Below are 23,795 nucleotides of genomic sequence, written 5' to 3' on the forward strand. Positions count from 1 at the left end.
GTCCCTGTGGTGTGTCACAGAAAAAAACATTATTATGCAGTTATGGGTGGATACCATATGCCAGAATAGAGAATAAGCGCATCAACTGCGAGTCTGGCACGGTATTGTTGCGGGACTGGTAGTTTGCACTGACTGTGAAAAACTAAACACTATTAGTAGTGGTGAATTGGTGACGAAGGAGCGAGTGCAGCTCACCGTCCTCTCTGAGAACGCAACTCACATTGCACCTCCTCTTTCCCGGGTAGGAATGAGACCTATGTGTGCGGAGCTGGGATGACCTCAATATTTTGAACCTTGTTGCTTGTTTTGGTGGTGGCTAAGGTCCTCTCGCTCTCACTCACACACACACACACACAATAACAAACAAAACACCACACATCATTTTCGCCATTTATAAACCATCGAACAGCGCAGGCAGGTTTTTCTCTGCAAAAGGCTGTATTGCAGACTACACTCGAGAAGAGTTACGGAGTGGAGTACGTTTTGGACCCCCTACGATTTTGGTGTATAGAAAATACATTCTAAAAAGAGGAGCAGTGCAATCAGTCGTGGATCTCAGATATGGCGGGTGTGAAGACATTCAACCTTGTTGTTGGAGTTGTTTTAGTTTTGCAGTCTCTTGGAAATGCGTTTCAAGTGCCTGGAGGGGACCTGACAAACGGTAAGAAGACCTCAGACTACTTAATATTTGCACCATGAAGACCTCTCCATATTTGGATAGACAACGATCAAATAAAACACTATGCATGATGCCCTGTAGAGAAACGTTTACATTGTTTATTTATTATTGCCAAGTGCGTTGTGGTGTAATAAGGTTCAATGTGGTGCAATTTCTTTCACTATAGCTCTAATGGTGTACAATAATGAAACTAGGTTATTTGTAGACTCATTTACCCTATATTTTACTGTCTTTAAAATTGTCAGAAAATATTTTGAATGGTGAGTAAAGACCAACTTATATGATAACCTAGACTATGTAGATTTTTTTATTAATGCTGTGATATTGCGATTGACAAAAAATCTAATCATCAGCATCCACGACCACCAAAAATCATTTCCATGGTTTTTATCACGTTGTAAATGGGTTATAAAGGTTTGTGCGCTCGTGAGGGTTGATGAGATTCGTGGTGTGCGTCCGTGTGTGTGTGCTGCGCGCGTCCGCGTTTGAAGACTGCTGGTATTGGATGTGTGCACGCTGTTGTTCTCTGCTATTTTTGATTTCAGCGATCGATCCAGCTGTTATATAGGCTAAATCAGATACTTTATTAGCACAGCACAGCCTGTGTCCCAACATGTTGTCATACTTATTTATATAAGGCATATTGTAAGAGGTGTTGAATGTGTTTATTTTTTCTCGTTTTTCTTTATCACATTTAATGTTTTAAATGTATTAGTTGTGAATCATGAAGGGCTCGATGAATATGGCAATCTAGGGTTGGATTTTTCAAAATAAAATAAAAATGTTTTGCATTTTGACTTAGATGTGGTATCCTATAAAATCCAACAGCCTGCAGTCGATTAGATGCAGATGAAATGGGAACAGGAGATGAAGCAGGAATCCAAATAGGGGGGTTTATTGCACAGACATAGGCGCACATGGGGAAATGTTGCAGGATAACGTTGTGGTTTACTAGGGAAATTCAGGAGGGAGATAAACACGTTAACATACAAGAATGACTGATATGCAAAAGGAATAAATAACAAATGCATCTTACATGGACTGACAGGAAATTAAAAGGATCTTAATATTAACATTTATACATGTTCTTCAATAATGGAAATCAAATCAAATCAAATCAAATTTTATTGGTCACATGCGCCGAATACAACAGGTGCAGACATTACAGTGAAATGCTTACTTACAGCCCTTAACCAACAGTGCATTTATTTTAAACAAAAAAAGTAAGAATAAAACAACAACAAAAAAAGTGTTGAGAAAAAAAGAGCAGAAGTAAGTAATCACTTGTTAGTCACACACAACATGGAAAGGAAACCATAAGCTGGCTGCCCCATGCATTCACCAACAGGAATAAGGAAGAATGGAGGGAAAAACTGTTACTTAAATAGTCAATTGTGCTAATGAGCAGAGTGGAGACAGGTGAGGTGAGTGGCAAGGGAGAGGCATGGCCAGTGTAGAGGGAAACCCAGAGGTGCGTTTAGTTTGCCTGAACGTTTGCTACGTTGTGGAACGGTTTGTACTGAACGGCACATTTCTCCAAAATGTTATTGTACGTTCTTGAACAGATTTTGAGGTACTTTTGCTCCCGTTTGGTGGGTGTGGCGAGGTGTGGCTTGAACCAATGAGTGATGTATTTAAAGGGCAGTAGCCATGCTGACAGCGTTCCCCAACCCACAACCCAATCCCTCCCCCTTTTTCAACTGGTCGTGCAGTACAGCATAGTTTCCGTTCAATTCAATGCAGCCCTGGTTTCTGCCATGAGCCTTTGTAACAGGGAAGACTCCAATCTCCACAGGGCTCTTGTGGATGAGTCCATACTGTCCATACAGGGAAGACACCAATCTCCACAGGGCTCTTGTGGATGAGTCCATACTGTCCATACAGGGAAGACACCAATCTCCACAGGGCTCTAGTGGATGAGTGCACACTCTCCAGTGAAGTTATTGAGAAGCATGCAGCTGGGGAACCTCATGCCAACGCTGGTTCTGTTTACAGACATGCTCTTGTTTCCCAGAGACTATTTATTGCTGGCAGGGGAATTTCATCACATATCGGATAGTGGTTAGAGAAATGTATGGTTCCTGACAGCGATAGTAAATGAAAGCCACCTGTGTCTGTATGCATTTGTAGAGCGCTCTTCTGAATGTGTGTTTTTATTTGAGAGAGAAAAACGACTATTAGTATGTGATTGTTTGAGATTTACACGCACCCACACAGCTTTGTTTTCGTGAAATTTCAGGACTTTTTGAAGTATAAAAATGTTTGACCATTAAAAATAATATTTTCCCTAACCACTAAACTTAACCCTACCCCTAACCCTTAACCTAACCCTAACCTTAACCCCAAAAACCCTAAGCCTAAACCTAACCTTAAACCTAACCCTAAACCTAACCCTAACCTTAACCCCAAAACCCTAAACCCAACCCTTAAGCTTAAAATAGAATTTGAACAAATTCAGGACCTGAAAGAAGTTCTTGTTTTCCTACCTTTTCAGGACATCCGAGTGAATTGTTAGGAGACTGGGGTCCTGATAATGTAGGAAAACAAGTACATTAGCCAGCATCCACAGCAGCAGAGGACAGGGAAAAGAGACACATTTTGTTGGCTACAGCCACACACACACAAAGCCACACGCACACGCACACACACACACACACACACACACACACAGCCACACGCACACACACACACACAGCCACGCACACACACACACACACAGCCACACACACACACACAGCCACACGCACACACACACACACACACACTCACACACACACACACACACACAGAGCCACATGAAAAATACATTTTGATTTGTTTAACACTTTTTTTGGTTACTACATGATTCCATATGTGTTCTTTTTTAGTTTTGATGTCTTCACTATTATTCTACAATGTAAAAAATTGTAAAAATAAAGAAAAACCCTTGAATGAGTAGGTGTGTCCAAACTTTTGACTGGTACTATATATATATATAAGAAAAGTGGATATTTTTTTAAATATATATTTTTATGCTTTTATGAATATTGCTAGTAAAAACAGAATAAACAAATGTTGAATTACATACCTACGGTAGAAAATAGGATAATATTTCTTGCTAATGATGTCAACCTTATTTCTCAACTACACACCTTGGAGCCAATTACACTCACTGGAGTATTTTTTTGCATTTTAGTCATTTAGCAGACGCGCTTATCCAGAGCGACTTCCAGTTAGTGAGTGCATACATTATTATTTTTTCATACCGGCCCCCCGTGGGAATCAAGCCCACAACCCTGGCATTGCAAGCGCCATGCTCTACCAATTGAGCTACATGGGACCATAGGCTTTGAAAAAAAGCTTCCTACACTTGGACATACATTTTTGCTAACACATGGCTAACCATCGTTTAACCAGCTAAACAGCTGCTCTTAGCGATAATGTGTTTGGAATTACCTTTCTAGCTAGTGCTTGCTAACTGGTTGAACGCGGCACGTGTATAACTACAACCAGTCGGAGATGTCAGGGTTTCCTAGTTCCGACTAGCATGTGAACGCGGCATAATAGGCTATGTTAGAGTTTACACTTCCAATTATAATGTGGGGAGGTCAAAATAATGAAAAACAATCTACCAAATCTATTCATTTTAAAAGGTTGATAATTTCTCCTTGCCATTATCATTCACCTGATGATGAGACAAGACATGCATTTATTTATTTTTTGCTAACGTATGATGGGGGTCCCTGGGTCGCCAGTTTGCCTGGGAGGGGGTCCCTGGGCAAGAAAAGGTTGAAGACCCCTTTTTCCTTTCCTAGATAGTACATTAATAATAGACAGAAATACCATAATGAACGTCAGCCATGCCCAGTAGATCACCTGCTGGGTGTCAATGAACGGTGGCAATTCAACATGTAGAATCATTGGAAAATTCATAGAAAATGATGGCCGATGATCTGTGGTCAGAGGCGATAGGACGGCCACCTGCTGCTTTAAACCGGCCGTCGGTGCAGTCTGTTTTGTCTCTAAGGCTGTCCACTCTGAAGTTCACTGGGTATCTGGGACCTTGTTGTGTACAACTTACGTGGAGACTGACTCACATACTCTGGTTCTGTCATTAGCCAGCATCCACAGCAGCAGAAGACAGGGAAAAGAGACACATTTTGTTGGCTACAGCCACACACACACACACAGTCACACAAACACACACACACACACTGCCACACAGACACACACAGCCACACACACACACACAGCCACACAAACACACACACACACACTGCCACACACACACACACACACACACACACACACACACACACACACACACACACACACACACAGCCACACACACACACACACGCACGCATACACAGCCACACGCAACACAGCCACACACACACGCACGCAGCATGCACACATACACAGCCACACGCACGCATGCGCGCACACGCGCACACACACACACTTCCCCTAATAGTTATCAGTGAGAGGAGCTGTGGCTTACATTTGGACGGCATTAGATGAACCCATGGGCTTAACACATTGTTTTTAAACATTCCCACTCATCCTCATAGCCATGTGATGTGATGCCTGTGGGGATGCCAGTGGCACGCTCACACACTGATAGGAACATGTGATGAGGTGTGAATGAAGGAGTCAGGCGCAGGAGGTAAAATACCGAAGTCCAGAGTTTATTCTGTTTACATAAATAAAACGCCCAAAGCGTCAAACTAAGCTATACAAGGGAAAACATTCACCTTGGCATAAATACAGTGAATAGTAGCTCAACCGACAACTCACAACAAACAATCACTCACAAAGACAAGGGAAACAGAGAGAACACTTATACACATACTAATTAGGGGAATGAGCACCAGGTGTGTGTGATTGACAAGACATGACAAGTGGAGTGATGAGAATGGGATCGGCAGTAGCTAGCACTCCGGTGACGACGAACGCCGAAGCCTGCCCGAACCAAGAGGGGGGGCAGCCTCGGCGGAAGTCGTGACAGAACAGAACATGGAGGTATGATTTTGGGGTCAATTCTCACTCTGGTTCCCTCTCAGAGAGAGATACTGTAGGCCACTTCAGTGTGTGCTGCTCCAGTGAGTGTTGATCTGCTCGCTAACAATGCGGTCTGATTTAAATGCCTGCGTTGAGGACTGTTAATATGCTAAGATTGTGGTTGTGTGTGGAATGCCATGTGAAAGTGGAGCGCTCTGTTGTATGGGATTCAGGGACAGTGTTGTTCTGTGCTACACACTGTGCTATGCAGAGTTGAATGGGTAACGAGTGACTTAACCATGACAGGCAGTTATAATAATATAATAATAATATAATATGCCATTTAGCAGACGCTTTTATCCAAAGCGACTTACAGTCGTGCGTGCATACATTTTTTGTGTATGGGTGGTCCCGGGGATCGAACCCACTACCTTGGCGTTACAAGCGCCGTGCTCTACCAGCTGAGCTACAGAGGACCACAGTTATCCACGACCCTAGCTCTGGGACCCCTGCTTCTCATCCATCATAATGCCACAGGCTGCCTCCGCTCTCACACACACACTGACACACACTGACACACACTGACACAGACACACGATACAAGCCACGCTTGTACACACTCAAACACAGAGTTGATGCAGTGGTTTCTTAGCACCGCCATACATAACCTTCAAAAGGCTAATACAGTTTTGACCTTCATGGCTAATACATTCTATCTGACTTGTCTGGCGAGGTGTCGTCGGGCCGTGTGACACAAGCCTTACTGGCAAAACGGGCCACAAAATAGCTCTTTCTGTCTGTTCTGAAAGAAAAGACGTTGTCGAGTCAGAAAGAGGAGAAGTGCGGGAAGTTTATAAGCCTTCTTGAAAGGCATTCTCTCTCTCTCTCTCTCTCTCTCTCTCTCTCTCTCTCTCTCTCTCTCTCTCTGCACATTCTCTATCCGGTCACAATAAACCAGGATACGTGCCAAATGGCATCATATTCCCTATATAGTGCACTACTTTTAACCAGGGTCCATAGGGCTTTTGGGGCAATTTGTGACGGAACCCCAGTCTCTTTATTGGCTCTCTGAAACTTCCATGGATGGACGGAGGATGACGGGGGTGGGGTGGTAGGAGCCGAGGAAGGGGTGGTGTGGGTCATTGTCTTTCTTGCTCTAAATGTGGTGACAAGCCCTCTATGCCACACAGGACCTTGATGGTACGGTCCCATAGCGCAACACAGCAACACCAGGCTCTCGCGTTAGTCACACCTCGAACCCTGTCATCTCGGGTCCACCCCTTCGCTCTGTGAAGAACCCTTCTAGATAGCGTGTAGGGGGGTAGGGGGCATGGGATAGAGGATAGAGGGTAGAGTCAGAGAGAGAGGGGTGAGAGGGGCTCAATAGGCACAGAGACAAAGTAAAGAGGTCAGTGGTTAATGAAACCCAGTGCAGTTAAGATGCTATTTATGTACAGCTATTGTCTTTCATGCTGTTTCCAATCTCTTTCATGTCCATCTCTGCCCTTTGTCTCACACAGTCATCAGGGATTTTAGCTTTTCTAAGCCTTTTCTTAGAATTACAGTAATCACTCTCAGTGGGGTGTGTTTTGTGCTTTTGTCTTGTGTTTATTAGATAAGTATAAGCACTTAAGACTGGATTGTGTTTATTAGGCCCCCTATAAAAGGTTGAGAAAGCAGGAATTGGTGGATTGAAGGATTGGTGTTGGCTGTAAGTGACTTTTATTGAATAAACTGCATCTGAATGGGCTTAACTGAGTGCTCTCTCTGTTAAGATAACTAAATGGTGAGAATTCAATTTGCCATGCATGATAAACCCTTTGATAAACAGCCCAGCAGGATAGGCTTATCATAGTCTATGACAACTGATCTCAGACCAGCCACCGAAACCAAGATTAATCCACAGGTAGAGCCTTATCTGTTGTCTGGCTGTCCCAGCAGCTGTACGATGCTTCCTTTGCCTCAGCTGGATAGTCTTAACAAGAAAGATAAATGTGTTTCTGAGATGGAAGGATTTTCACCAGGCTTCCTTCGCATGCAGGGCAGAGGTGAGTGTTTGATGATAAAGGAGGAGAGGAGATTTGGGGAGAGTGCACTCCTTTACCTCTCCCCCATCTTCTGCTTTCTTTCCTGGGCATGCAAGTGTACTAGTGTAGAGGGGTGATAGTGTGGAGTGAGAGGGATGGTAGTATGCAAGACCACATGGTAATAGGGCATGGGCTATAAAGGGAAGTATGTTGCACCTATATAGTCTGTTCCGTTTTAGAAAGGCCATACTCAATCATGTAAGGTTGCATGTTGTCCTCAGTTATCAACAAAATCATGGGAAGAAGTTGTGGTCCTCTGTAGCTCAGCTGGTAGAGCACGGCGCTTGTAACGCCAAGGTAGTGGGTTCGATCCCCGGGACCACCCATACACAAAAATGTATGCACGCATGACTGTAAGTCGCTTTGGATAAAAGCGTCTGCTAAATGGCATATTATTATTATTATATTATTATTATTATTTATTATTATTAATATTATATAAGTTGAGCTCTCAAATACTGCATAACTGCTGAAAATGGCAGTATTATAGAAGCAGTACCTGAACATATCAGTCGTCCTGTCGGAGGATTTGGGGGAAAAAATATTTTGAACATACAGTGGGGAAAAAAAGTATTTAGTCAGCCACCAATTGTGCAAGTTCTCCCACTTAAAAAGATGAGAGAGGCCTGTAATTTTCATCATAGGTACACGTCAACTATGACAGACAAAATGAGAAAAAAAATCCTGAAAATCACATTGTAGGATTTTTAATGAATTTATTTGCAAATTATGGTGGAAAATAAGTATTTGGTCAATAACAAAAGTTTCTCAATACTTTGTTATATACCCTTTGTTGGCAATGACACAGGTCAAACGTTTTCTGTAAGTCTTCACAAGGTTTTCACACACTGTTGCTGGTATTTTGGCCCATTCCTCCATGCAGATCTCCTCTAGAGCAATGATGTTTTGGGGCTGTCGCTGGGCAACACGGACTTTCAACTCCCTCCAAAGATTTTCTATGGGGTTGAGATCTGGAGACTGGTTAGGCCACTCCAGGACCTTGAAATGCTTCTTACGAAGCCACTCCTTCGTTGCCCGGGCGGTGTGTTTGGGATCATTGTCATGCTGAAAGACCCAGCCACGTTTCATCTTCAATGCCCTTGCTGATGGAAGGAGGTTTTCACTCAAAATCTCACGATACATGGCCCCATTCATTATTTCCTTTACACGGATCAGTCGTCCTGGTCCCTTTGCAGAAAAACAGCCCCAAAGCATGATGTTTCCACCCCCATGCTTCACAGTAGGTATGGTGTTCTTTGGATGCAACTCAGCATTCTTTGTCCTCCAAACACGACGAGTTGAGTTTTTACCAAAAAACCATATGACATTCTCCCAATCCTCTTCTGGATCATCCAAATGCACTCTAGCAAACTTCAGACGGGCCTGGACATGTACTGGCTTAAGCAGGGGGACACGTCTGGCACTGCAGGATTTGAGTCCCTGGCGGCGTAGTGTGTTACTGATGGTAGGCTTTGTTATTTTGGTCCCAGCTCTCTGCAGGTCATTCACTAGGTCCCCCCGTGTGGTTCTGGGATTTTTGCTCACTGTTCTTGTGATCATTTTGACCCCACGGGGTGAGATCTTGCGTGGAGCCCCAGATCGAGGGAGATTATCAGTGGTCTTGTATGTCTTCCATTTCCTAATAATTGCTCCCACAGTTGATTTCTTCAAACCAAGATACTTACCTATTGCAGATTCAGTCTTCCCAGCCTCGTGCAGGTCTACAATTCTGTTTCTGGTGTCCTTTGACAGCTCTTTGGTCTTGGCCATAGTGGAGTTTGGAGTGTGACTGTTTGAGGTTGTGGACATGTGTCTTTTATACTGATAACAAGTTCAAACCAGTGCCATTAATACAGGTAACGAGTGGAGGACAGAGGAGCCTCTTAAAGAAGAAGTTACAGGTCTGTGAGAGCCAGAAATCTTGCTTGTTTGTAGGTGACCGAATACTTATTTTCCACCATAATTTGCTAATAAATTCATTAAAAATCTTACAATGTGATTTTCATAATTGACGTGTACCTATGATGAAAATTACAGGCCTCTCTCATCTTTTTAAGTGGGAGAACTTGCACAATTGGTGGCTGACTAAATACTTTTTTCCCCCACTGTACATTAATGAAACATTAGGAGCAACTTTGGATACATTTTCTTGGTCCTACAGTCATTACATTGTCAGAGTACTTAAAGGGGAGTTGCTGCTTTCAACTGATGTAAAAAAATATATATAGAGTGGGTAGTTCTTCCGACAGTGGCACAGCGTTGCTTTGATCTCAGCTGAAGCAGGCTGAGGTTGAGAAAGAGCAGAGGGAGCACCCGACAACATCTTAAAGCAGCCAGCCAGTCACAGAGAGATTAAGGAGCATAGCCCTAAAACATGATACACTTCAGCAAGTATAACACATTTCACTGAGTTAAACTAAGAGTCAGCTCATCAGACTACTGGGTTTTACAAGAGCAGAGAGAGTAGCTCGCTGCCTCAGAGGACCTGGCTGCCTGTGTAACGGAATATCAGCCAGTTATGTGTTGTGTTGTCTACTCTGTATACTCTGTATTAGTGGTCCCAGTTGGGTAGCGTCAGTTAGCACGCCGCCTCAATGAGGTAATACATACAAAATGTATACTCGCATGACTGTAAGTTGCTTTGGACAAAAGCATCTGCTAAATGGCATATTATATATATATTTTTAATTAATGGCATGGAACACGGATGGGACTACGGGATGTTTGTTTGGGACGGACCCCGTGGAGAGGGAAACCGAAAAGCTCCTGTTAAGTGTGTGTGTGTGTGTGTGTGTGTGTGGGTGTGTGTGTCTGTCTGTCTGTCTGTCTGTCTGTCTGTCTGTCTGTCTGTCTGTCTGTCTGTCTGTCTCTCTCTCTCTCTCCATGTGTCTGCGTGCGTTTCTGTATGTGCATATGTATACCACTCTCTCCCTCTCTCTCTATTTTGTGTGTGTGTTGAGTGTTGACAGTTGTATACCACTCTCTCTCTCTCTCTCTCTATCTCTCTCTCTCTCTCTCTCTCTCTCTCTCTCTAACCATGTGTCTCTCTCTCTCTCTATTTCTCTCTTTCCCTCCCTCTTAATTCAATTAAATTCAAAGGGGTTTTATTGGCATGGGAAGCATGTTTACATTGCAAAAGCAAGTGACTCTGTCTCTCTCTAACTCTCTCTCTCTCTATGTGTTTGGTTTGTGTCTTGAGTGTTGACAGTCACTGGAGAGTGTGGAGTGTTGAATAACCGCTCTGGGTGTGTCATGAAGGAGGGCCAGGGCCTTCAGGGGCCTTTCAGTGTGCCCAGGCATGCTGAAAGGAACACAAAGGGCCAGGGGAAGACCCTCTCACCCCGGCCAGTCAGCAGGCTTCATTTCCCCAGCCCAGTGGGACCAGCGGCTCCCATTTGTACCAGACCAGGCTGTGTCACTCACTGCGGCTAATAACATGCTGCTACATGCCTTTTTAGCATATACGCGTGTGTGTGTGTTAGTGTGTGTGTGTATGCGTGTGTGTGCGTGTGTAAGAGAGAGAGTGTTTATGTGTGTGTTTGGTGTTGTCATTCTCTCAAAGTTTTATTTTCCTCTCTCTCTTTTTTTCTCCAGCACTGAGAATGTTTTCTGTAAAGTTTCCTCCCTCCTGATCCAATGCCAACCACATCCTGATCTGTTTATTGAGTTTTAATATCAAACTCGAAATGATAATCATCAATTATTTTCATCTCATATTTATTTTTTCATTTGCTGTAATATGAAATGAAACCTGCCAGGATAATAATAATTCAGTGTTAAGGTAGGAAGGTTTCCAAAAAAGTTCCAAGGGTATTCAGCTTGCCAGCTTCTCACTTAGAATTGTTCTACTGTTGATGCTGCTCTGTACTCAGCGATATTAGTGGTAAAGATGTTTTGAGCTGTCTGCAAGTCCAAGCAGAACTATGGGATTCCCTCGTTCTGAGAGCAACAACACAGTCTTTGTTTCTGTGCCTGGAAAGAGGCTGTCTTGCTGCCCAAATGTCTCTCCCGCTCCCAAACAAACTCATCCTTACAACCAGCAACCATGCCCTGCAGCAATAACAGTCAATGAAGTGTCTTGGGTTAAAATAAAATACTTCACACTACCACAAGTACATTTTTGGGTCAGAAATGGGGAGGACAGATGTTGAAATCAAAGTCATGTTTTTGTGAACTATCACCTCTGTCAGGAAACGGGTAAATATCGTCTCGCTCTATAACTTTAAGACATTTTCCTTATGGATAATAAGGACGATTCCCATGGTCGTAAGCTTTGAGATGGTATTTAATTGTCATATGGGTGTTTACTGTATGGGTGATTTTTGGTTGTCGTCAGATTCTCCATTCACAGAGATGGGCGGGTGCTCTTCCTCATTTGATTGAGTACTACTAAATGCAGCAGAAAATAAATTAGCTCCGATTTAGTGTCGGCCTGCCTCGGGGGAGAAACTGAGAAAGTGTGTCGCCTATCGTGTGTGTGGGAAAGCAAGAGGAAAACATTGTTCGGTCATTTGTTTGTGTATACTGTATACTGTAGGCTAAATGACTGATGGATTACGAGCACAGCTCTGCTTGTAGAGACTCCAAAGTTAGGCCTGGAGTTTTCCCTAGTCATAGGGTTAGAAAAAACTCCTGTCCCTACTCTAAAGCAATGATAGTTTCACTGGTGATCTACTTAGTGGTTGCTGTTTTGGAGATACTCAGGGACTCTGAGGAGCTGCCTGGAAAGGGAGGATCCTGGTTCAAGGACTCTCCCATCAGCCACCTGTGTTTGTTTGAGCGAATGCTAGCTGCCTGGTGCTTCTGATCTGTCCTGATGTTTCCCAGCTGTTTGGACCCTGCGGGTCTAAGCGCATCCCAAATGGCACCATATTCCCTATACTACTTTTGACCATGACCCATAGGGAATAGGGTGCCATTTGGGACGCACTATCTGTCAGCAGATAACTCATCCCTCCCTCTCCGCAATGCACAGGATGTGTGTTTCTCTTGGACTCTCTCTCAAACCCAATATCTACTCTGGGATTCTTACTTAACCTAATGATCATTAACCTAATGGTTAGAAATATTTACACAATTTACAGGAGTGATCAACCTCTGGCTGACATTACGGCACCGTGGCAAAAAAACAAAAAACCTTCCCTGGGAGTCTTCGTTAACACGATGACTGTGATTGTTTACCTGGGTTGTATTCGAAAAATGAAAATGAGCATTTCTTATTAGATAAGTTCAGGCTAGAGAGCTGCGTTGCCCCTGTGTGTCCCAACATAAAGGATTGTGGCACCGTCAGCATATTTCAAGCACCTCTTTGTCGCACTATTCACAAACTCTCATAGGATAATTCTGCTTCAAGTTCAGTAGCCTTCCTCTCATCTCTTGGGTGTGTGAGATAAAATGCACCTCTGCGTGGTCTCAATGAAATAGCCTATAGGCTATATGCATGGGCGGAGAAGCAAGCACAGCTGTCTTTCCATGTTAATTAACTTCCTAAATATTATAGGCTATAGTTTAGTCTCCGACATTGATAACACGTTTATTTTTTCTCTGCCTGCAAATTGTCCCGCTCCTATTAAAGTTATGCAAGATTATTTCAAAACGTTGTCTTTCTGTTTTGTAGGCTATTTGCTATCTATTGTATTAAAAGCACCTCTGTCGCAGTATTCACAAACTCCAATAGCCCAATTCTTCCTGATTTATGTTCAGTATCCTATCTTTCTTCTCTTTTGTAGGGCGTGCGAAATCAAGTGTGCCTATATGTGTAGTCTCAATTAAATAGCCTGTAGACTAGGCTATATGGGCAGAGAAACACTGTGCAGTTGTCTTTAACTTCCCAAATGTGATAGGCTTTAGTTTAGACTCTGACATTAACTGGAAATAAATATATTTTACTCTGCTTGCAAATCGTCCTGCTCCTAAAAGTTATACAAAATGTAGCTCAAGTCCAGTAAGTGTCCACTCTCCTCCTATATTTTGCCCCAACTCTACTCTCTTTCAAACTACGTCTACCCTATTGGCTGATATAGCCCAATAATATCGATGGCCTAAAAAATGGGTAAGAATCTCTGGTATTTTAACCTATTTCCTGATCTTGACTAGGGTGGCAAAAATGCTGGGACCGGAGCTGCAAAGCGAGCTACACACCTAAAATAACATTGCGGGACTGCGGTTGGGTTCGGGACCAGTTCGGGTGGGAGTCGGACAAGAAGTAAGCGGAAGCGGGCTGGCGCAGTATGAAAAGAAGCAGGACGAATAAATCAGTCCCGTGCAGACTTCTAGTTCAGGCATTTCCTCCCTGTTTCAGTCTGTTTTCTTCCGTTTGTTGCCTAATGAATACGACCCGGATGAACCATGCAGAGGGAGGGCGGATTAAGAGGTATGACAAGGATGGGAATTAACAACAGGAGTTTCTGGTAAAGGCTGTGTGGTTGCTGCCAAGTGCTCTCAGGCTCACCCCTCTCCTTACTGGCTGCCTGGGAGGCTTCCTGGAGCTCAACTCAGACACACAGCCTTGTTTTTAGGCTTTGTACTGTAACGGTAGGTGTGTGCATGTGTGTGTGTGACTGGTAGTGACTGGCAGGAAGCTCTGCCTAGGTAACCGGAGACTCTCTCAGTGAGGCCTGTGTTAATCCTGTGGAATGCCCCGTGGCGTGTCTGAGAGTTAATTATGTTCTATGGAGAGAGCATACGTCCCAATTTGCACCCTATTTCCTTCATAGTGCAGTGCCATTTGGGACGCAACTATAGGGTGCCATTTGGGACACAACTATAGGGTGCCATTTGGGACGCAACTATAGGGTGCCAGTTGGGACTCAAATGTGTACAGTCTGAGAAGAACAAACAACACCCCTCTTGAGCCGTAGGTGTGGTAGAGTTTACACATGTTGTGACTCAGAGGTCGACACTATTTCAATTGCACAGGAACACTATATCAAAGTTTGTGGTGGAGTGCAGACGTTTCATAATAAATTGGCTGGTCTGAATGAGAAACGTTGGTTGTGAAAACATTGGTGTTTTTTCCTCGCAGCTAGCGCCTTTATTTGCCTCAGGTATTTGATGTTTTCAGCAATGGCCGTAGGCATGTGCTGTTAAATATTGGAAGGAGAATGTTCAAAGGCTGCTTTTGTGGTTAGCGCCTTTATTTGCCTCAGGTATTTGATGTTTTCAGCAATGGCCGTGGGCATGTGCTGTTAAATATTGGAAGGAGAATGTTCAAAGGCTGCTTTTGTGGTTCTTTTGCATACGTTTATTTAACCAGGTAAAAAGAGCTGAATAGTATGCCTGGGTCTGTAGAGCTGTTCAAGTGCAGTGTATTTTCTAAGCAAGATAAATGATGTCACAGGACTAGCCCTGTGTGCTAGGCCTTCATATGCATAGTGCACAATGTAGGGAATCGGGTTCCATTTGGGACATACACTATGTGTCAGTTGTAATGTCCCTCTGGTCTTGTGTCTATTTCAAGTTGTTTTGATGAGTGGGAAGTTGTCAGGTGGTGGTGAGCCACACTAATCTCATCATCAATACTCCTAATTGACTCTGATTAAGTGTCTTTTGTCTACTGGACCCCGGATGACACTAATTGCGATAGAGAGCAAATTAATCCTGGCAGATGAATTAGGAATTCATTATTCATGCCATTACACACCAGTAATTGATGCACCCTCCTCCAATGAAGGGGTCACGACAGGTTGTAGACTTGACGTCACTCAACCATCAGTACTGACCGATCCGTGGGCGGTGAGGGGAAGGAAGCATCTAAGTGGTGGCTGGTGGGCAGAGATATCGGAGGACAGGCTCATTGTAATGGCTGGAATGGAATGAATAGAACGGACTCAAACACATCAAAGACGTGGTTTCCTTGTTTTTGATACCGTTCCATTCAATCTTTAATCCATTCCAGCCATTATGATTAGCTGTCCTCCCTCCCTCATCCTCACCAGCCTCCTATGATCTAAGTCCGTCTAGGTATGAAAATTCTGCCCTAAATGTCATCCATAAGATGAGCTGACATGGTTGCTTCCTGTTATTGTGCCCTACGGGGACAGAGGATGACTCGTCTCTCAAAACATCTACTTCCTGCTGATCCTAGGGGGGTTATGGGTGTCTGGGGAGATGGATCCAGATATTGATGAAGTGTCAGCCTGACTCTCTCCCTCTTGGGTCCTCTCTCCCTTCTGATAGCACTGCCGGGAAAAGTAGCCAAGGTGCCAATGCAAAGTGCATTATCACGGCTCTGGCATTGTGAGCTGCCAACCAAACTCTATCTCAACGCATTTTATAAATGCAATAAATACAGGCTAGTGGGGGATTTAATCAGAGATCTGTCAGTCTATAAATTTCTCCTCTGTTCAATTTTTTTGGCCCTAGCTTTGTAGAGCTGCCGGTAAGCCTATCGGAGGCGCCGGTCAAACATCAAGTGTCCGATCCAAAGACCTGTCTGCTCCTTGATGTATGCTGTACAAGTCTTTTTTATTGACTTTGGCAGAAAATATTGACGAACCGACGAGGAGAAAGAACAAAAATGAATTATTTGGCATTATTTTTTGCCTTTCCCAGCAAGGGAAGTGTTTTGCATATAAAAGTTGATGCTTTCTAAGCAAATGAGTGATTCTCTGGTATCAACAATAAATCCCCACTGTAGAAGCTATTTCCCTTTTTCTGTACGAGATGTAAAAAAATGTCCGTATGCAGAGAAGTTATTTTTCTGGGAGCATTTTCCTCAAAGAAGTTGTTTGGGAGATGAGCCCGAACAGAGCCTGGAGAGAAACACAGAGCCACATGCTGAGGGAAAGACTGTTTTATTGTCTGCACATTATTTCTGGAAGTAATTAGGATTCAACAAACTGAATGGATGGATGAACACACAGAGCTTATTAAAAGGTCAGTCTCCCTCACTTGGATGGCATTGACTGACTGACTGTGTGTGTGTGTGTGTGTGTGTGTGTGTGTGTGTGTGTGTGTGTGTGTGTGTGTGTGTGTGTGTGTGTGTGTGTGTGTGTGTGTGTGTGTGTGTGAGTCAGAGCAGGCTGGTGGGAGGAGCTATAGGAGGACGGGTTCATTGTAATGGCTGGAATATGAAGAATGGAACGGAGTCAAACATGTGGTTTCCATATGTTTGATACCGATCCATTAAATCCATTCCAGACATTACAATGAGCCTGTGTGAGTGTGTGCATTTGCATGTGTGCTGAGAGAGAGAGAGAGAGAGAGAGAGAGAGAGAGAGAGAGAGAGAGAGAGAGAGAGAGAGAGAGAGAGAGAGAGAGAGAGAGAAAAAAAGAGAGAGAGAGTAATGTTTACTGTTAATATTTATTGTTTATTTCACTTTTGTTTACTATCTACTTCACTTGCTTTGGCAATGTTAACATACGTTTCCCATGTCAATAAAGCCCTTAAATTGAATTGAATTGAATTGAGAGAGAGAGAGAGAGAGAGACCTGTTGCCACAAGAAAAGGGCAACCAGTGAAGAACAAACACCATTGTAAATACAACCCATATTTATGTTTATTTATTTTCCCATTTGTACTTGTTTCCTATTTGCACATTGTTACAACACTGTATATATACATAATATGACATTTGAAATGTCTTTATTCTTTTGAAACTTCTGAGTGTAATGTTTACTGTTAATATTGACTGTTTATTTCACTTTTGTTTACTATCTACTTCACTTGCTTTGGCAATGTTAACATACGTTTCCCATGTCAATAAAGCCCTTAAATTGAATTGAATTGAATTGAATTGAGAGAGAGAGAATATATTGAGCAGTCACTCTACACCGAGACATCCACAGCTGCCAAGTATTGACACTGTTTCTCCTAACAGATAAAACTGATGGGACAAATGAGTTATTTTGGAATAATTATTGAGAGAGCGATAGAAAGAGATGGATAAAGATGAGGGGTAGAAGACAGATGGTGAATGAAAGAGAGGAGAAAGGAGAGAGAGAGAGGGGGAAAGTATTTTCCTACTAGCACTGACTTTGCTGATAACTACTTTATTAAGGGAAAATGTATGACAGTGATATGTGGTTGTCTTACCCAGCTATCTTAAGATGAATGCTCTAATTGAAGTTGCTCTGGATAAGAGCGTCTGCTAAAGGACTAAAATGTAAATAAAATGAGAGCGAGAGAGAGAAACAAGGAGACTCATTGAAGAGAAAGTGCTGTGATAATGATGCTATCTCCCAATGGGTTCTCCTATCTGTCCTTGGCTGTGTCCCAAATGGCACCCTATATTCCCAATAGGGTGCACTACTTTTGACCACTATGTAGGGAATAGGGTGCTATTTGGGACGGGACCCTCAATTACAGTTGAAGTCGGAAGTTTACATACACTTAGGTTGGAGTCATTAAAACTTGTTTTACAACCACTCCACAAATTTCTTGTAAACAAACTATAGTTTTGACAAGTCGGTATATAATTTACTGTATCACAATTCCAGTGGGTCAGAAGTTTACATACACTACGTTGACTGTGCCTTTAAACAGCTTGGAAAATTCCAGAAAATGATGTAATGGCTTTAAAAGCTTCTGATAGGCTAATTGACATCATTTGAGTCAAATGGAGGTGTACCTTTGGATGTATTTCAAGGCCTACCTTCAAACTCAGTGCCTCTTTGCTTGACATGGGAAAATCAAAAGAAATCAGCCAAGACCTCAGAAAAGAAATTGTAGACCTCCACAAGTCTGGTTCATCCTTGGGAGCAATTTCCAAACGCCTGAAGGTACCACATTCATCTGTACAAACAATAGTACGCAAGTGTAAACACCATGGGACCACGCAGCCGTCTTACCGCTCAGGATGGAGACGCGTTTTGTCTCCTAGAGATGAACGTACTTTGGTGCAAAAAGTGCAAATAAATCCCAGAACAACAGCAAAGGACCTTGTGAAGATGCTGGAGGAAACAGGTACAAAATTATCTATATCCACAGTAAAACGAGTCCTATACCGACATAACCTGAAAGGCCGCTCAGCAAGGAAGAAGTCACTGCTCCAAAATCGCCATAAAAAAGCCAGACTACGGTTTGCAACTGCACATGGGGACAAAGATTGTACTTTTTGGAGAAATGTCCTCTGGTCTGATGAAACAAAAATATAATTGTTTGGCCATAATGACCATCGTTATGTTTGGAGGAAAAAGGGGGTGGCTTGAAAGCCGAAGAACTCCATCCCAACCGTGAAGCACGGGGGTGGCAGCATGATGCTGTGGGGGTGCTTTGCTGCAGGAGGGACTGGTGCACTTCACAAAATAGATGGCATCATGAGGAAGGAAAATTTGGTGGATATATTGAAGCAACATCTCAAGACATCAGTCAGGAAGTTGAAGCTTCGTCACAAATGGGTCTTCTAATTGGACCATGGCCCCAAGCATACTTCCAAAGTTGTGGCAAAATGGCTTAAGGACAACAAAGTCAAGGTATTGGAGTGGCCATCACAAAGCCCTGACCTCAATCCTATAGAACATTTGTGGGCAGAACTGAAAAAGCGCGTGCGAACAAGGAGGCCTACAAACCTGACACCAGCTCTGTCAGGAGGAATGGGCCAAAATTCACCCAACTTATTGTGGGAAGCTTGTGGAAGGCTACCCATAACGTTTGACTCAAGTTAAACAATTTAAAGGCAATGCTACCAAATACTAATTGAGTGTATGTAAACTTCTGACCCACTGGGAATGTGATGAAAGAAATAAAAGCTTAAATAAATCATTCTCTCTACTATTATTCTGACATTTCACATTCTTAAAATAAAGTGGTGATCCTAACTGACCTAAGACAGGGAATTTGTACTGGGATTAAATGTCAGGAATTGTGAAAAACTGAGTTTAAATGTATTTGGCTAACGTGTATGTAAACTACCGACTTCAACTGTATATATGACCTTGTGACACCTCTGATTCCATCTGTTGATCTTGGATGGGAGGGCCATTGTGTCACAGTCAGAGTCCCGCTATGCACATACAAAATGCCCCATTCCGCAACAGTCACTTGATATCCTTAGATCAGTATTTCCATATAGAGACAAGCGTCATATTAATGCACACGGTAGCAAAATGTTTCTCAACGGAAAACAAAAACAAGCATTTCTTGTTGGATACATTCAGGTAGTGCCTCATTTCGGCCCATCTGCTTCCGTTTCATTCGTAGTGAATACGACCAAGTTCAACCATGGATATAAATTAACTTCCTTCAGCCCTCACATCTGCAGTGAAACCCATGGGGTGCCCAGCCAGCCCCAGAATCATTGCTTATTCCTCCACAGACCAGAGTGTACGTAGTTCAATTCCTTGGCTCTCCACTCTGTCTGAATGTGATTATTTAGCCCTAGTTCTGTTTCTCCAGTTTCCTGCCTTAACGTTCCGGTGTCACATGTGATTAGAAGGAAGTTCTTAATGATTGGCCACTCTTGCTGTTTTCTCTGGACCGACCGGGCCAGTGTGAGTGTGTGTATGTGTGTGTGGTTGGGTGGATGGCTGGCTGGGGATGTGAGTGCAGTTGACTCAATCAGTTTCTCCCTCTATTTAGCCTTCCAGATGACTGAGGAGTAAGAAAGACAGACCTTGACACAACTAAATCACCCATTTTCAGTCAGAGTAGGGTTGCAAAATCGCGTTAACTTTCCCCAAATGCCCAGTTTTTCCCAGAAATCCCAGTTTGAAGATTCCTATAATCAGAATGGTATAAGCAGGATTTCTGGAGTCCATCAACCAGGGAAAGTTCCTGGAATTATTTAACCCTGTTCTGGAGTCCATCTATAGGAGAATGGATCAGTATTAGAGCATGCAGGTGTCATAGTGTGTACAGGTGTGTCACCTGAGCTGGCTAAGGGGCTTTTATGGGATATTATTCACTGTGTTAGACACATTGGCGTGCATGACTTGGCAAGTGTTCCAGAGATTTGCACACCGTAAAACACTGCTCTACTACTCTCCTTCAGTGTCTGGCAGAAACGAACTGGCCATAGGGCAGTTCGGGCAATTTCCAAATGGGCTGGTCTATATTTAGCCCAGTGGGCTTGTCTTAATTGAGGGTTTCATGCAGAATTATAATTATTTGACTAATAATGGAGGCCTTGAGAAAAAAAATATGGGCCGGTGTGTTAGAAATGCCCTGGAAGATTTCTGTTCCCAATCTGTCCCTGGTGTCTGGCTTCTGTGTGGCAGTGTTAATTTGGCAGCTATTTTATATTTAGTTTCAGTCTTAGTTTTAGTGTTAAAATACCTTTTAGTCTTAGTCACCTTTTAATCATTTCATCCTTCGTTAGTTTATTTATTATCAGTCGACTAAAACGCTGGAAAATGTTTGTCTAGTTTTAGTAACAGTCATTTTAGTCACATAATAGTCTGTGCATTTTTGTCCCGTTAAATAATAAATATTTACCTTTTAACTTCCATCATGTGCACAGATAGCCTTGTCCAACTAACCCTACTATTCCCTTGTGTACCTTAGCTGGCAACATTGCAGTATAGGAGTATCATGGCAAAATCTGTAAGACTGGCCAATAGCTTCTACTCCCAGACCATCAGGCTGCTGAATAGCCACCACTATCCAGCTACAGACTATTGTTTCTAATTGAGGTAAGTTACAATTGAAGTGTCCTGCCTGCGCATCAGTTCAAAAGAGAGAAAAGTGATTGAAGTGAACGCCCGGGAGCTGTGTGGGGGAGAGCCGGCACAGCTCAAGCAGCCTGTGCATCTAAACGACGTTATCAACCAATGAGAGGATTGCATTAAATATTAAGATTGGACAAAACAGATGAAAAGGAGCTTCAAATTGTCCGATTGCATGTCCATTAGTCTCACGTGGAATTCTCGTTTTGTTACACCACAGGTCCCTGGGCACATTCATCTCCCAGCTGCAAGGAGAACCAACATTACAGCATCTACACAAGGCATTTGTCACGCTCTGGTTCCGGGACTTTGTGTGTTGAGCCAGGGTGTGTTCGTGTCGTGGTGTTTTGTTTGGTTGGGTGGTTCTATGTGTTGTATTTCTTTGTTTGGTTCAGTGACTCCCAATCGGAGGTAACGAGTGTCAGCTGTCGGCTCGTTATCTCTGATTGGGAGCCATATTTAATCTGTATGTTTTCCTGTGGGTGTTGTGGGTTTTTGTTCGTGTGTGTGCGTGTTGTACCACAGACGTCACGGATTCGTTGTTTAGTTGTTTTGCTCGTGTGAGCGTTTAATAAATATACTATGTTCACTCGCAACGCTGCGCCTTGGTCTCCTGTTCTAGACGATCGTGACAGAAAAACCCACCAAGATGGGACCAAGCAGCGTGTCCAGGAGCCGTCGCCAGGGAGATCCCTCACAGATCTCCTTCGCCTCCTGGACTGGGTCAAGCCGAGGGAGGAAGACAAGGGCTTGACGCTATGGCAGAAGGGCGAGAGGCTGGCGAGGTCTATGGAGACCTGGTCCACGGGTAGGAGAGACGCCCCGAAAATTTTTAGGGGGGGGCTCGAGACGTCGGACCAGCAGGAGGCCGCGATAGAGCGGCCCAGTGGGTTGCTGGAGAAGGCCGCCGGGTTACGGGGGCCACTGGTCAAAGAGGGGATGGAAGGTGTGGAGGCACGGCGAGAGGTACTGGCGTGTGTTGCCAGTCCGGTCCGGCCCGTTCCAGAGCCCGGTGTAGAACCAGTGGTGTGTGTCCCCAGTACGGTCCGGTCTATTCCTGCTCCCCGCATCGAACCTGCGGTGCGCGTCGCCAGCCCAGTCCGGCCCGTTCCTGCTCTCCGCGCCAAGTCTGTGGTGCGTCTCGTCAGCCCGGCTCTGCCCGTTCCTGCTCCCCGCACCAGGTCGGGGGTGCGCGTCGCCAGCCCAGTCCGGCCCATCCAAGCTCCCCGCACCAGGTCAGTGGTGCGCGTCGTCAGCCCGGCTCTGCCCGTTCCTGCTCCCCGCACCAGGTCGGGGGTGCGCGTCGCCAGCCCAGTCCGGCCCATCCAAGCTCCCCGCACCAGGTCAGTGGTGCGCGTCGTCAGCCCGGTCCGGCTCATTCCTGCTCCCCGCACCAGGTCAGTGGTGCGCGTCGTCAGCCTGGTCCAGCCCGTTCCTGCTACTCGCACCAAACCAGGGATGCGAGTCGTCAGCCTGGTCCAGCTCGTTCCTCCTACACGCACCAAGCCAGGGGCGCGTGTCGTCAGTCCGGCTCCGACCAGTGGGGCTAGACAGGACCAGGGGTACTTTGGGGGGTTGAAGAGGAGGTGGGGATCAGGGCCGGAGCCAGAACCACCGCCGAGGAGGTATGCCCACCCAGCCCTCCCTTGTTTAGCCTTATTGAGGCGCGGTCGCAGTCCGCGCCTTTAGGGGGGGGTACTGTCACGCTCTGGTTCCGGGACTTTGTGTGTTGAGCCAGGGTGTGTTCGTGTCGTGGTGTTTTGTTTGGTTGGGTGGTTCTATGTGTTGTATTTCTTTGTTTGGTTCAGTGACTCCCAATCGGAGGTAACGAGTGTCAGCTGTCGGCTCGTTATCTCTGATTGGGAGCCATATTTAATCTGTATGTTTTCCTGTGGGTGTTGTGGGTTTTTGTTCGTGTGTGTGCGTGTTGTACCACAGACGTCACGGATTCGTTGTTTAGTTGTTTTGCTCGTGTGAGCGTTTAATAAATATACTATGTTCACTCGCAACGCTGCGCCTTGGTCTCCTGTTCTAGACGATCGTGACAGCATTGGTCAAATACTCCACTGACCAATAGACAAACACATTACTGCAGCATAGACACAAGGCATTGGTCAAATATTCCACTGACCAATAGACAAACACATTACTGACAGCATAGACAAAAAGCATTGGCCAAATACTCCACTGACCAATAGACAAACACATTACTCCCAGGGACTCCACCTTCATACTCTTTACAGACCAATAGACAAGCACATTACTGAACAGATGTGGGATGTACCATTTTAGCCAAACATGTTGGATTAAGTGTCCCAGGCAATGTCCCATGACGTGAATGAGCAAAAGTGGTGAAGGAGGAGCGCCCTTCTCAAATCGAATAGTAATTTTCGCCGCTCGGTCATGTTGTCAACAAGGCAGCATAATCAATCGTTCAGAAA

General features: G+C 44.3%; 1 protein-coding gene across 1 annotated transcript in view; it reads left to right on the forward strand.

Annotated features, from left to right (window-relative positions):
- Positions 1-266: 266 nt before the first annotated feature.
- plxdc2b (plexin domain containing 2b) overlaps positions 267-23,795 on the forward strand; it is a 196,634-nt gene continuing 173,105 nt past the window's right edge. Inside the window, exon 1 of the mRNA XM_084144470.1 lies at positions 267-661. Coding sequence (XP_084000596.1) covers positions 562-661 — 100 coding nt within the window. The 5' untranslated portion in view covers positions 267-561. The remainder of the gene's footprint in view (positions 662-23,795) is intronic.

This window comes from Coregonus lavaretus (assembly GCF_964263955.1).
Source record: "Coregonus lavaretus genome assembly, chromosome: 2".
In the NCBI taxonomy this organism is placed as follows: Eukaryota; Metazoa; Chordata; class Actinopteri; order Salmoniformes; family Salmonidae; genus Coregonus; species Coregonus lavaretus.